The following is a 14,542-nucleotide window of genomic DNA, read 5'->3' as shown; positions in this document are numbered from 1 at the left end:
CTGAAATTTAGTGACAGGTTGCTGGCCCATCGCCTAAAGAAGCATCCCAAGTTTATAAGCCTGTTATATAGCTAAATATGAATGTTTTTTCTCTATCTTACAATCCTATGTTTTATAAAAAAAATGACTAAACTAAGAATGTACGATACGATATGTGTGTATGATAGTATTGTATGAACTATCGACACTGTAGGTATTTGTACTCGTTTGATATCAGATTTATAGTTTCCATTGCAGCAGCATGACTTTGTTTGTCATAAGACCATGGGATTAAATGATAGACAACAGTGTATATGTCTCTGACCAGATTGCCTCTTTATTTAACGCAAGTTTGATTCAGTAAATATTTCAGTAGTGCGAAACGAGGCATCTTGCTTATCCATTAGGATCACTAATGGACACCAAATGGTTATCGTTTCATAGAATAACAAAATAAAATATGACTTTGTAATTGTGTTTCGCTAACAAGCCGTGTTGTGAAATATTGGTCATGATACGGCCCTACTCACTCATCCATTTGATGATAAAAATTTATGACGTTTGCTGACAAATTTCGCTATACAATAACTGTTATCGTAGTGTAATTGGTACAAAAGTTAATTAGTTATTCATCTAAATCAGTAGGTGTATCTATAAATTTACACAATACAGAAGCCATTGCACAGTAAGACACTGTATGCTGTAAGTATAGTGATTGTGATATACTCAGGCTTGCAAATTATTCCAATAGGAGTACTTCTTGTTCCAATTATGGCTTTGAAAAACCGTTCAGCAGCGGGAATCCTCACTGTTGGAGTTCATGCGTTGAATTATATATTGTACTTACTAGCTATTGCGCGTGACTTCGTTCCTGTGAGAATTTGCAGAAATATAGTATGCTATGCTGTTTCCCTTGATAGTTTTGTCTGTTATTGTTAGCACGAATATCGTCGACAAGGGTCGCATTTACACATAATATACGTTAAATTTCTATCGATAAAGAATGGCCCTATGCCACACCAAAAAATGTACATTGCTCCAACAAACAAAAAATAAGACTTGTAATATTAGTGTGATTTAAAATATAATATAAGAATAAAACATTCGTCTTAGTACGTTATTACGCTTTACTTCTCTTTATATAAATCTGGCATGGATTTAAATAACAATTTCATTTAAGTTATCGCCAATTTAATAATTTCTTAAATAATAAGCTTTAAACCTTATTATTAGAGTCAAACAATATAAAATCAATTCTACAAGAATTTATCTAAAATCGTCGGGATTTATTCGCGTCCTTAGATTTCCAGAAACAATACTCTATTTTTTCCCACGACTAATTTACACAACTTAAACAAAGTCATCAAATTCGATTTAGTAGTTTAGCCGAAAAAGCTTAATAGACGGTCAGAAAGATAAACAAGCAGTGTTTCGCATTTATATATTTTTTAATAAAATAGTTTTGCTCCTTGAATAACTTATGTATAATTTATTTACTATGACATGATATTGGTATACATGTCTACAGACATCTGTCTAACAAAATTGAAAGAAATCGAAGTTGAAGTACAATACTTAATTAATTGTAATCTGTGAAACTGTCCTTTTTAAATATTTTAAGACATCATTTACATTTTTTTTTTGTCACAATCACAGTATTCACAGTCCTGGAATGTCCCTTATTCAATAGGTATAGATTTAACAATTTAAATTTAATATTATAAAAATTAGGTTTTATATAATGTACATTAAATTTAATGAGTTTTCAACCGTAAGTATTATAGTCCACAAATAAATAGATTATTGTGTAATTTTCTTTAATATAATTACGATACTGTTTGAAAATGTCATTGAAATAGTTATCTTTATTTAATTATTTACAGAAATGTGTTCTTCATCATCTTATTAAAGTACAAAATAAAAGTTTTGTCCTCTTAGAGGAACTACTTAGTATCACATTTTGAGAATATCACTCTACTCACATCTCATTTACTCTACAGGGTATCGGGTAAGCATATTGATATCTGAAGAATCGTGAAACAGCTTTTAAATTATTATTTTTAAAGTTATTTCTATAGACTTCATTAAATCGATTGTCTGGTCCTTATATTTTCTATGTCCATTTAAATCCATTTTGAAGATCCATGGTTTAAGATGGAACTTTTTCCACATATGTCATTTATGATTCTGGATTTTTAGAAAATTGGATGTTGTATGTGTGAATTTAAGGAAGCCTAATCCAAATTTCTTCCCGGTTACATTCTAAGCGGTGTCTTCAGTGCCTGTGGTCCACTTCTTAAAATTTTACACTGGTTTTGTGATTTAATTAATAAATCTTGTACCCTGCTTGTAAACTGATATTGTCTTAAGAATTATCTGAGGCTGTTGATGTATTTCATTAGATTGAACACCACTATGACCCCCATGATGTCGGTGTAGCCCTCATGGTTGGAGTTTGCCGACGTATTACATAAATTTGAGCGGCAGTAGCAGTATCTGAAATGTTGAAATAGCCTATATAGTTTAAGCTTGATGCCTGCATGTGTTAAATGGATTACAATTTATGTAAACTGACTTGTTGTAAAATGTATATTTTCGGTATCCGAATACAAAATAAAATTCAAAGTAACACTGGACGGTCTCCAAAAATTATTATTGACAAGTGTTATTTGTATTAAGCTATTAGTAAGATACTGTAAGCACATGGGTAATCAAGGTAAATAAATTATAGAGAGTCACCAACACATTGAGAAATTGAAATCACATAAACTTAAGGATTTAAGTTGGTACTTTATACTGGAATACTAAATGTATGTATTACATTTACGTTATAAAATTCAGTTTCCAAATGGGTAGCCTAGGTTTTTATTTATTTATTAAAGTCAGGCAGTCTTCCTGGTACAGCTATGTCTCTAAACAGTTAACTAATAGGTAGTTTACTGAAGGAAATCAAACCGATTGGGAAAAGCAAATTGACTATTGGTGAAAACCGTTTATGAAAGTTGAGCGATAGGAAAAACAGACCGATTGTACCGAAGCTGTCTTCACAAAAAAGGGGGAAAAGCATTCACCTGTTGAAGGACGTGGTCCTCTCCCCCTTGTCGTCGACGTTCTGGCAACCTTCCTGGTAGGGCTCCAGGACCTCGCTTTTCGGCGACCACTGCCCATTGCGATAGTCGTGGTACTCCAGCTTTTGTGACGCGCAGTCCCGCCGAACGTTTGTGATTGTCTCTGGAATTGTACAATGTTTACATTTGTAAAAGTTAAACTTTAAAATGATTACAAGGTTGTATAAATTTTCTGAGTTTCACATTTTATTTGTTTGTTTTTTTTTTTTTATAATATCCTTATTGCACAGAAATTTAACACAAAAATGAACTTGTTTTTAAGATTTGATAAAGATATCTATATACTAGTAATTTTATTTTGTGCGGTCCTCTTTAGTATCCGTTCTCGCGGGAATTTTGGGAATACCTCTGTTAGTGCATCCCCCGACCACATATGGAACCTACATGCCAAATTTCTAAGTACAGCAGTTTGGGCTGTGCGTTATCTGTCAGTCAGTCACTCAGAGTTTTACGAGAGCGAGATTCCGGTCACGAGTCCCTGCGGATTCAGCCATTGATGAGTCGTCAGCATCAGGATATTTCTTTATAGAGCGGAGAGATTGGAATCATATTTATTTTGTAGAAATGACTCACAATATTGCCAGTTGTAGGTTTCAAGTCGTGATTGAATTTTAATGATTTATAGAATTGAGTCAGAAGTGAGATATCACAGTATCTACTGTAAATAATTTTGTATATAAATAATATACACCATGTTATTGAATTTTGCCCACATGTTTTTATATAGTAACTAAAATGTTTCCAAGACCTATCTTGAAAAAATGTTATGATATGAACTAGCTGTTACGACTTAGTTTATTCGGAAGAATCAGTTTTGTCTTATACTTACTGCCATCCAGTATTTCCAAACGAAACTCTAGTTTCATGTACTTTGTGGAGGTCTGACAGTTGACAATAAACTTGGTAGTATTCTTCTAAATATAAAATAGTCTTAATGTGCGCAATATGTGTGCGCTATTTTTCGTTAGGACTGGTCAAGTTGATAAATCATAGACAAGCAAATAAACATACTTTTACATTTATAATATTACTTAGTATGGATCTAAAAGGGCGTGTAGCCTGATACTTACTACCATTCGGTAAGTCTAAATGAAACTCCTGTTTCATGCACATAGTGGAGTATGGACAGTTAACAATGAACTTGGTGGAGTAATCAAAATGTGCGCATAGGTTCTTAGTGGTGTTGTATGTCTCTCCCGGAGGCGGGTTTATGTGGCACTTGTAGCACTGCAAGGACGATACTCCTGGAGGTCCTGAAATCATGGAAATGTATTGATAATAGGAAAATAATTGCAAGATATAAATGTTGTAAACGCTTTAAATTAAATATAATAATATATTTTGGGCTTTGGAGCCCAAAATATTGAAAGTTTTTATAAACTCCTAAGAATTAAAGTAATGTATGTATGTATACTTATTCATAGAAGTCCATAATATACGTGCATAAGTAAAACATGTAACTTAAACTGGTTTTTATTTCCTGGTGCCAAAAAAAAAGCATTATAGTCAAGCGAAATATAAATTAATCAAATTAACGTTGTGCGTAAACAACGTTTAAATATTAATGATGTAATTTGTATTTTCCTATTTTATTACAAACATTTGTCATCATTTCTTTTTATGGAAACTGAAAGAAGTATCTAAGCTCTACATTTGATTCTGATCACGAACATATTAGAACAATTCAGGCGGCGTCATTGACCGTTGAGAAGTAAAGCGTTAGTCACTAAATAGTTAAGATGATATAATAGTGTATAATGATATCATATAACGCAGCAATGCACATTCAAATAGTTCGCCTTATAACAAGAAAATATATCCTCTTAAAATGTACCAAATGTGTTTTTTTAATTAAGTAAAATTCTACTGTACCTATATCTGCTTAAAAAGATATAAACGAGAGTCAATGACTCATGTAAGCATGTATATTGTAACAAGGTATATTATAACATAATATTGTATAGTATCCATCTGAGTCACATGTTTTTAACTGACTCCTACGCAGGTTTGCAATGAATATTCTGGTAGGTACATTGATGCTTGGAATCAAACCTTGTCCTCTTTTGTTCCTGTGACACGTATAGTTATTTTACTTGTATGATTTAGAATATATTTATGACATATAGGAATGCCGAAATCTAGTATGTATCGCTTTTTTCGACCGAGATGGAAGCAATGTATATTAAATTATTTTTTATGTTAATGTTAGCTTTAAATTGCTACACTATCTCTGACGAATATTTTATTGAAGGCGATGAAGTAGTTGCAAAAGATTTGATTCGTGATGATGTTGAAACAAATTTAACAGCGACAAACAATACTAAACGTAGATCTGCAGTACCTGTCCTCAAGAAGGAAAAACATCGCACTATTTCCGAAGAGTATTATGAATACGATGATGTTAAGTTTTACGTGCTATCTAAGAAGTTTGTTACTGAACCACTATTTCTAAAACATACTAAATTGGACAAGAATGTTATGACGAGTTCCAGACCCACTGCCAGCAATGCATTAACTACTACAAATCATTCAACAACGACCACACCATCTACACCATATAATATATTTAAAGATTACGAATATGTCAACGAAGATATAAACTCGGACACACGACAGGAGGTAGAAGTACAGGAAAATACTACTACTCCCTTAATCACAGTACCTCTTGCGTATCCCAAAGTAAACAAAACAGCTACAGAGTCATCTTTGCAATACATAGACTTTTTTAATCTTAGCCCAGCTGCACAAGACATGTCTCTCAAGAATGTTGCTATTGACCGTAGTAAAATTACTGCTAATACTTGGTACGTGCCCGAACGTTATCCCTGTTGGGATCTTTCAGTTGTGTATGGAGAATTTTCAAGGAAACCATTTACAGATGTTTTCGCGATTCATAAAACTACACTTAAGAATGTTATTGATTTGGGAAAACATAGAAAAAAGCAACGTTTTAAACATATTGATGTCACGGTAGAAGTAGTCAATAAATGGTGTTCTGTATCGCCTTGTTTCGGAGATCATACTCTCTGTTTATTTAAAGATAATTCTGTCGCAAAAATATGTGGGAAGAATTATGTAATCTATACACCAACTATGGCACAGCAAATGGCATTAGTGAATACTATAAATTCAATGCGTAATCGTATAGCTAGTGGTGAATCGGAAGAATATAAGAACCTTCCTCCTGCTGCCAATATGAAACAAATGATTTATGACTATGATTTGGAGAAAATGTCGAGTGTATGGCTTCATCAGTGTCTACCTGGACAAGCTCCATGCTCCGCTCTCGACGGCAGTTTCGTATCACCTTTAGAATGCACAAAATATGCCGACCAATGTTGTAATAATTCAGGACAATCTTCAGATTGGTACGAATCCTTAAACCTAATGGATAATTTGACGGGTATTTAAAAAATAGAAGATATTGATAAGTTTTATTTTGCTTACAGTGTGCCACGACATGAATGTTTCCTTCCGGCCATAATTGGGTGTATCTATACGTGGTTTTTGACTGCTTTAAAAAAGATAAGTAAGACAGATGTTACATGCGGACATATTCAGGCTACGACATTCCCCACAGTTCAACTATTATGGGCCAATACGTACAAAATTGGCTGTGCTTATGGCAAAAAAAGCAATGGAGATGTAAGAGTTGTATGCAATTTCGCACCAGGTGCTCCGTTTTCACTAGGATGTTTATATCATTGTGGATTTATTGACCACAAAGACGTTACGGCCAAAATGTCATCTAATACGACCGCCGATTTTACAAATGCCGAGTTTTTATCGCAACTTGGCATAACTTTGAACAAAATATTGTTTACCAATAGAAGCAAATATCCCCTTGTTCAGAATATCACATACAAAGCAAAAGCTCTTAATGAAAACCAACTAGATGCTATATTTAAACAAAATCAGTTTAGAGAGAAAAAAAAAGTGGTTGCGAACCGAACTAAAGGTATGCTCGCGAGGCTTGTTACAAAGTATGTATTCTCAGCGGATGGTGGCACTAAATGTGACAGCGATGATCCTATATACATTGCCGGCGCGCCGGGCTCTAGGTGTATAGAGAAAGGCAGAAGATTTAATTCTCTGTGCTATGACTTCAGAGATCCGACGCCAGGCTACCGACTTGTTGCTGTCGTGGCGCCCATGGCTTTATTTTCTGTCATATTGTACGACTTGTTTAGTGGAGTGGTAAGACAATCGAAATATTAACTATTTTTCTCCTACAATGATTAAATTTGTTACATTTTTCCGCTGCAAGTCGACATTACTCTTTTTAATTCTTTAATTTGTTTTGCTCGGCAAAGCACGACCGCCTTCTAATTTTAAGTGTGTGGTTTATGGTCAAGGTAAATTCGTTTTGCCTTTGAAACTAACAGTAATTATACAGATTTTAATTTAAGAAGTTTATTTGAGATTGTATCCATACGATAAATGTTATAATATCGACGGCAAAGCTCGTAATTTAGTGTAGTCTAAAATTTATGAAGGCTGGTTATACAGCGTTTTGTTGTCACTTTTTCTGTAGTTTATTAAGTATTTATTATAAAATACGTTGCGAATAATAAAATATGACTTCTGTATTATTAAACTCACCTGCAGTAAAAGAGACTATTAAGATCACAGCCCATATACATTTTTCCATATTCTTAGTTGATTTATTATTTTAAATTAACTGAAAGTGTCCAATTTTGTCTGTCGCTTTTCATTTTTTTTCACATTTACCAAGGTCTGGTCAGCTCTGCATTGATGCCAGTATCTGAAATTAAAATGCAATAAAATTTATTTTGACGCTATTGAATAAAATAGAAGAAAAAGAAGACGATAAAACAGCATAAACCGAAATATCTACATAAGTACATACGGCATTCACTTAAAGATGTGATGTGATGTGAAAATACCCAATTTTCTAAGGAAAATATAAATGTGAAGTTTTTGCTTTTTTTTTCATGACTGAACTAGCACTGGTCTGATTTGACTGTGAGTCTAACACAAAAAATATATATTATTTATAAAGTAGTTTTCAAGGATCTTGATTAGTGGAAATACTATATATTTCTCCGGGAATAAGACGTGATCATGACGTGACGTGTGGTGTATATGTGTTTTTAATAAGAACACCAAATTCAACTCGTGATTGTTATGGACTAAACACGTAGAAAAAAATGTTATTTGTTCAGCTGACGTTCCATTATTTAACCACGCATAATACTTAGTAATATGAACACAATATTCAATTATAATGTGGAATGTGAAGGTTGTGAATGTGAAGGATAAGTACAGTATGAATAGGAAACCGATTGTTCCGCGTATGAAATGCATTCGCCGTATACAAGACATTAAAATGACTCATCCATACATAGAAATAAATAGTTAACTGACCGACGTGTTGTTTGTTCGCTAAGTTATAAATTACAGAGGGTTAAATTAATTGTATTGAGATTGTCAGTGATCTGTTATGGGGAAAGATGTTGCGGACAGGAGCATTAATTTTTATAAAATACAATATCTACTCGAAAAAAAACTTAAATGAAAAGAGACATTCTGGAATAGAATGATGAGAATATATTTTGGTAAGGCAATAAACAAGTTTGTTAAGAAATTATGGTTTTGTTCCATAAGTTTCACAACATGTTTCATGTTACCGGCGGGTGAAACCGTGGCGGGCCACTAGTAAAATATAACATCGCGGAGTAAGTATCCCATATTAAAATATAGGTATGTAAATATGTAAATGTTAATATAATTTTCGCTCATCTCTGTCGCAAAAGCAAGTTATAGCTTAAAATTTATAACTAAATTGGCATTTGCGAAGAAACAAATATGAATAATATCTCTTTTACATAAGAACTAGCCAACAATCAACTTGCTGTCAGTATTTTCTAAGCAGTATTTTAACATCTATAGTATACTGTCGTAGGTTTATAAAATACTACTATTTAATATTATATGCGTGCGTTTAGGTTAAGTAGCATGTCTCGGTTTCGCATAAATCACGGGATTGAATAGATATTAAGATAGTGATAGGTTGCTAACCCATTTCCTAAGAGAAAATTTTTAGTTTATATTTTTTTAAATTACGGATAGTATTGGCATTACGTTACATTGGCATTATAGTTTAACGGGACAGCAAATCATGATTATTTTCTCAAATTAATTTTTACATAACAGAAACTGGCAAATATTCATAAAATGACATAATATTCTCTTACTAGAATCAATTACAGGTTCATGCTTATTTGTAATCGACTTATTAACGTATCCTACAATATTGTTAATATTTAATGCATATAATGTTTTTACATCATATTCAGATCATCTGACTGGTTCAACCTTCGCGCGTGATGGTATCATCATCGGATGAAATCAGAAGCTTAAGGCGATATCACACTAATCATTTACTATTTGGCTGGGCGAGGCCATGAGCCATTTTAGTTTTCGTAGCTACGAGTAAATCATAGAGGTACGAACAGTTTGGCCTGCTTTGTTTAAAAACAAGGTTGTAAATAGCAATAGACATGTTGTTTTTGGTGCTTTTATAATATTTACTTTATAAATGAAGCGAAAAATATTGATGAAAGAAGTGCCATAATAAATGACAAAGTTAAAACTATATATTAGGAGTTTATAAGCTTAGGCTTATAAACTTGGGATTCCTCTTTTAGAGGATGGGCTAGCAACCTGTCACTATTTGAATCTGAATTCTATCACTAAGCCAAACAGCTGAGCGTGGCCTATCAGTCTTTTCAAGACTGGTGGCTCTGTCTACCCCGCTAGGGATATAGGCGTGATCATATGTATGTATGTATATTAGGGGCCTCTACACAACGTTTCGTTATACCTAAGTGGAAGCATTTAATTAAACGTTTAATAGTTACAAAAGCTAATTTTTTAATTTTATCGGTATTTAGTATCATAAACAAGTGTAACGTCACATTTAATTTATGAATCTCGCTGGTGGGTTAAGGTCACAATAGAACTCGCCGCGTTGACTACATTTCGTAATTAAATACACGATTCATCTTATGTTGTGAATAATTTCTAGGCTAATGTTACCAATACTCTATTAAAATAGAAGAAGGCTAAGAGTCAAAGGGAAAAAAGACTTTTTAAAGGTTTATCAAATCACTATCGTCGCGCTCCGGCTTCGCACGTAGCATATTTTATTAATATGTATAAACCTTCTCCGAAAACTCTCTTACATTTTAAACAGGAAGAAAATCCCTCCACAACATTCCGAGATTTACGCACAAACAGAGAAAATAGGGGGACTTTAATGTGGTCGAAAAAGTTAGTCCGGTTTTAGTAGATTTAGGCTTTTTCACTGGCCTGACAATTTATGATACTCGTATTACTTATTTTAAAATCCGAGTAGTATTACAAGTAGTTTAACGTTGTTCTTAAACGTTGTTTAAGAACATTGCCGTAGGTTTCATATGGACTAGAACGACAGCTCTTAAAACGCCTTGTTATGCGCCTGACCTCTTTTGTCAGCTCACTGCAGGTGTTACTGCAACACTGCACATTTGCACTCATATGTACTATGTACTGTGTATATTACATACATACATACATACATAAAATCACGCCTCTTTCCCGGAGGGGTAGGCAGAGGTGTATATTACTTATGTAGATATTTCGAAATATGTTTAAATTAAACTAATTTGAAAGGGAAAATATGTCTGTTTATGTATTTTTGTTCGGATCGATTTTGACGAAATTTGGCACAGAGATGAAATGTGGAATTCAGGAGTCACATAGGCTGCTGCTTATTTCTGTAAATTACGGAAAATAAGAAAGTGTATGTAAAACGCTGACGAACTCCTGTTAACAGCTAGTTTATATTTTTCTCATTGTTGGATGTCATCAAAAATGAGTTTATAATTTATATTTTATTGTTATGAGTATTTTTATTACAATGTTATAGTAGTTTACTAACATATGCTAACAATCAATTAAGATAAATTTAAATTCCAGATATGTATGTTCGTTGTATCTGTGTCAATAATGCAGTATCTCCTTATCAGGTGTTTATATCAACTAATGGCAAAACAATGTATCTTTTTAAAATACACGATGCATTTTCTTTTAATATTCAGGTATATTCTACATTTTTCCACTAGCCGAGGTCCCTGCGCACTTCTCTCTCTTTCATTACTCTCTTCATGCCAACTCGCTGGTCTAGGATAATATTTAGTATACTACAAAATGTCAACTACAGACAAGATAAAGGTCCAAATGTTTTGAATCGAGAGCCGGCAAATTGCCCAAATGATGAAGAAGGTCACGGCACGTTACACAAAGCGTGCCCCCCTTGGTCAAGTTTTGGTTTACGTCACAGCCCGTAGGCGCGGGCCGCTGTTGTTCGGTGACGAAACAGAATCGGAGTCAACCACAGATATAAACAGCTGCATTGTGCCGGCGTAACAAAAAGGGGCATAAGTCATGTTTTTTTCAAAATTTATTTAAAACACATTATACGAATATGTTATTTTCTTCGACCTAGTGTAAATCCGGGTTACAGCCACACCTCTCTGGAGAAGAGACCGAGATGCGCCTTTTGACCATGATCCTAGAGTGGTCAGGTTTTTACACGCCTCCTGTCTGATCTCCGCAACTTTTGCAGGTTAACCTAACCCATATTGGATCATGGTAAAAGCTGTACTAGATGAATGATTGCCTATTTCCTTGGCCGTTTTTTTTTACCAAATCAATGTAATAGAGATGGAGTGGCACGTAATTATGAATATGTAACATTTTATTTGCGCCCCTTTACATTACGGCAGCAGTTAAATCTCTCAGTGATCTCGCCTACACTCAATTAACCTATTATTCTTAATTATACGCAAACCTCGTTGTTTTGTTGGTTTGTAATGAGGATTTAAAATCATCTCTGTATAAAGTATGGATTTCATTTGGTAAACTTTATGATTGATGTTGACTATTTGTTCATATTTGTAACACACTCTTTACAGTAAGAAATATTTTGGTGACTAGACTTTTTATTCATAATAGCTATCTCCTAAATGTCTAGTGTTATCTCTACTTGAGCCTAATAAAATCGGTTGAGAAGTTTTGTTATGTACCTTACACAAATTAAAAAAATCTTGTATTGTATGAATTGATAAATAGTACCTGCAGGTAGGTACTATTTATCAATTCATCTCTATCAAGTTTTATATAGTTCCGGAACTAAATAAAACTTCTAGATTATTACCTAGTGTTGAAATAAATTCGCTAAAATCTTTTTCATTTTGATTCATGACTACAAAAGAAACCTATTTTTTTTCTTATATACTTTATAAAAAATTGCCTAGTACATTTGATTTAATCCACATGTCAACATGCTACATTTGTATAGGTAACTAAATTTAATTTAACTAACTCAACTCGTGTCCGACACATATTACAAAAATAGAATTTCAATTCACCTTAGTTGTGGTTGTCACGAAAATATTTAAAGGAAAAATTAATATTCATTGGCTCACCATATATTGGCAAATACCTTATGCGACATATACCACAGGTTAACCAGTTTTACTGGATATTTTTCTGATACCTAACATTAAATTAATAACGCCTTCACACTCACCAATTAAATTAAAAATACATTCTCACTCGTGCATATCCATCACAGTCACAATGTAGCACTTTTTTTTTAAATAAACATTAATTTTTCCCTTATCAGTTTGCACGTGTATATGTCTATCGACTTACAACCGCTAACGTGCGTCTTGTAGGCGGCACGCTGAATTACTGTCGTCTTTGGCATAGTTTGCCTCGACTCCACAATCCTATGCCGCCATGCAAGGACTCGACAACTCAACTCATTGGAGGTAACACTTGTGTAACGTTATAATGCTAAAAAAATCTTGCAAATGCGTCTTAAGATCGTTTTTCACGAGGGATGAGTCATCACTTCATGAAGCAATATCATATATGTTTGAAGCAGAGGCTTCGCGTGACTGAGATGATGATGATTCAATTATTGGTTGTTTAATAAATCAATATCCGAACAGTTTCAGCGTTAATTAAAATAAGTAAAATACAATAATTTTAATATTTGATGTTATAACTACTTTTAAACCTAAGCTATACTTAATAAATAAAATTCCTAAAATATTCCAATTAATATGCTTCATCCTGAACAAATAGTTAAATTATAAATGCAGGTCAAGAGCGTGCATAATATCTGTTTATTTTTTACATTCAACAAACTCTGTGCACAGTCAAGGTGAGCGATATGTGAACAAGGTACTCAAATTGAGCAAGATATTAACATCATTATGTTAAATATTCCTTCATTTTGCTGCTGTTGGTATTATTATTAGCCTGGTCTGGTTTATTTACTAATATTGAGTTTTGTTTGCCAAGCGAAAATTCAAATTTAAAAAGACGAGTGGATACATAATTTGCTTTGAATTTTCTTGGAAATTTTGCTAACATCTTTAATTCTGGGATCGGAAATATTTTGCTAATGTTTGACTTTGATTAATTTAGTAACTTGATTCATACAAAATTATGTTGTAATCGGTCAAACGGTTAAGCCATTAAAGCCAGATGTCGGATTGTTTATTTGATAGTAATTAGTATAGATTATCTGAATAATGAGTATACGGCAGAGGTAGAGTCCCCTTTAATACGTGCGCTACGTCACATCTGATTATTGCATGAACGTTATCATCCGGCCCGTATCTGTGGTGCATCAAAATGCGTGACAGTTACAATTGTATGTATCAATATTATGCTAGACTTGCACGTCTCATTAACAACTAAAAAAATCTCAATTTTATATTTCCAGACAAAAACCTGGCCTATATCACTCCTGAAGGTTTTGCGACTTGTTTTTTAGTTTATTCGTTACTAACATATGTTTTGCGTTTATAATATTGGTATGGAAGTTTGGATATGGTTAAGAGAAGGCTGGGCAACTTCTCATATAAGGAACATGCAAACAATTTGCAAACTTTTCCATTAACAATATTAAGAATTATTTGACCAAACACATGCTTTAAAGCGACATTTTTAAACATTTTGCATTGCATTAAACTTTTAAAAGTAAACCTAGATACAACAGGGGCAGAAGTATCAAGTACTGTTTTACTACATATTGTTGTCAAAATGTTTTGTTTGTTCTTATCAATGCTAAAAGTCAAATATCATTATATTCATTTTACCCAAGGTGCGATCGGTTCTAATATACAATTGAATTAATTTTGCTACAGGTGTCTCTACAAAGTTAATTTATTAAAATAATGAAAGAAATCTATAACATCTGCGATATTGTCTTCGTAACTGGTTATTCGGTCAAAAATACTGATAGGTTTTTGGGCTTTCATAAAAGTTACTAGCTGAGCCTGCGACTTCGTCCGCGTGGAATAGTTATTTTGGGCTTCATTGAAGCCTTCAAGGATGAATATTTAATTTAC

The 14,542-nt window shown here is 33.3% G+C and overlaps 3 protein-coding genes across 4 annotated transcripts in view; 2 read left to right on the top strand and 1 right to left on the bottom strand.

Annotated features, from left to right (window-relative positions):
* LOC106134172 (rabankyrin-5) overlaps positions 1-14,542 on the top strand; it is a 46,249-nt gene that overhangs the window by 17,610 nt on the left and 14,097 nt on the right. The window lies entirely within an intron of this gene.
* On the bottom strand, positions 1,106-12,937 carry LOC106134173 (uncharacterized). Its single transcript, XM_013334148.2, has 5 exons — positions 12,706-12,937; positions 7,710-7,872; positions 4,178-4,360; positions 3,051-3,210; positions 1,106-2,475 (listed from the first exon to the last, which is right to left on the bottom strand). Exons 2-5 carry the CDS (start codon positions 7,756-7,758, stop codon positions 2,352-2,354), a joined length of 516 nt encoding a protein of 171 aa, XP_013189602.1. The 5' UTR covers positions 7,759-7,872; positions 12,706-12,937; the 3' UTR covers positions 1,106-2,351.
* On the top strand, positions 5,310-7,424 carry LOC132903194 (uncharacterized). The gene is made up of 2 exons (XM_060950814.1): positions 5,310-6,475; positions 6,557-7,424. The coding sequence occupies exons 1-2, from the start codon at positions 5,310-5,312 to the stop codon at positions 7,323-7,325; spliced, it is 1,935 nt and encodes a 644-aa protein (XP_060806797.1). The 3' UTR covers positions 7,326-7,424.

This window comes from Amyelois transitella, chromosome 22, assembly GCF_032362555.1.
Source record: "Amyelois transitella isolate CPQ chromosome 22, ilAmyTran1.1, whole genome shotgun sequence".
NCBI classification, from domain to species: domain Eukaryota; kingdom Metazoa; phylum Arthropoda; class Insecta; order Lepidoptera; family Pyralidae; genus Amyelois; species Amyelois transitella.
This window is presented reverse-complemented; position numbering and strand designations above follow the sequence as displayed.

Bases quoted from the DNA above. Each gene is read 5' to 3' on its own strand.
- LOC106134173 (XM_013334148.2), bottom strand. From the start codon at position 7,758: ATGGAAAAATGTATATGGGCTGTGATCTTAATAGTCTCTTTTACTGCA. The intron at 4,361-7,709 runs GTGAGTTTAATA...CCATGATTTCAG, and splicing joins AATAGTCTCTTTTACTGCAG to GACCTCCAGGAGTATCGTCC. The intron at 2,476-3,050 runs GTGAATGCTTTT...TCAACATTTCAG, and splicing joins AGGACCACGTCCTTCAACAG to ATACTGCTACTGCCGCTCAA.
- LOC132903194 (XM_060950814.1), top strand. From the start codon at position 5,310: ATGTTAGCTTTAAATTGCTACACTATCTCTGACGAATATTTTATTGAA. The intron at 6,476-6,556 runs GTACGAATCCTT...TTTTGCTTACAG, and splicing joins TCAGGACAATCTTCAGATTG to TGTGCCACGACATGAATGTT.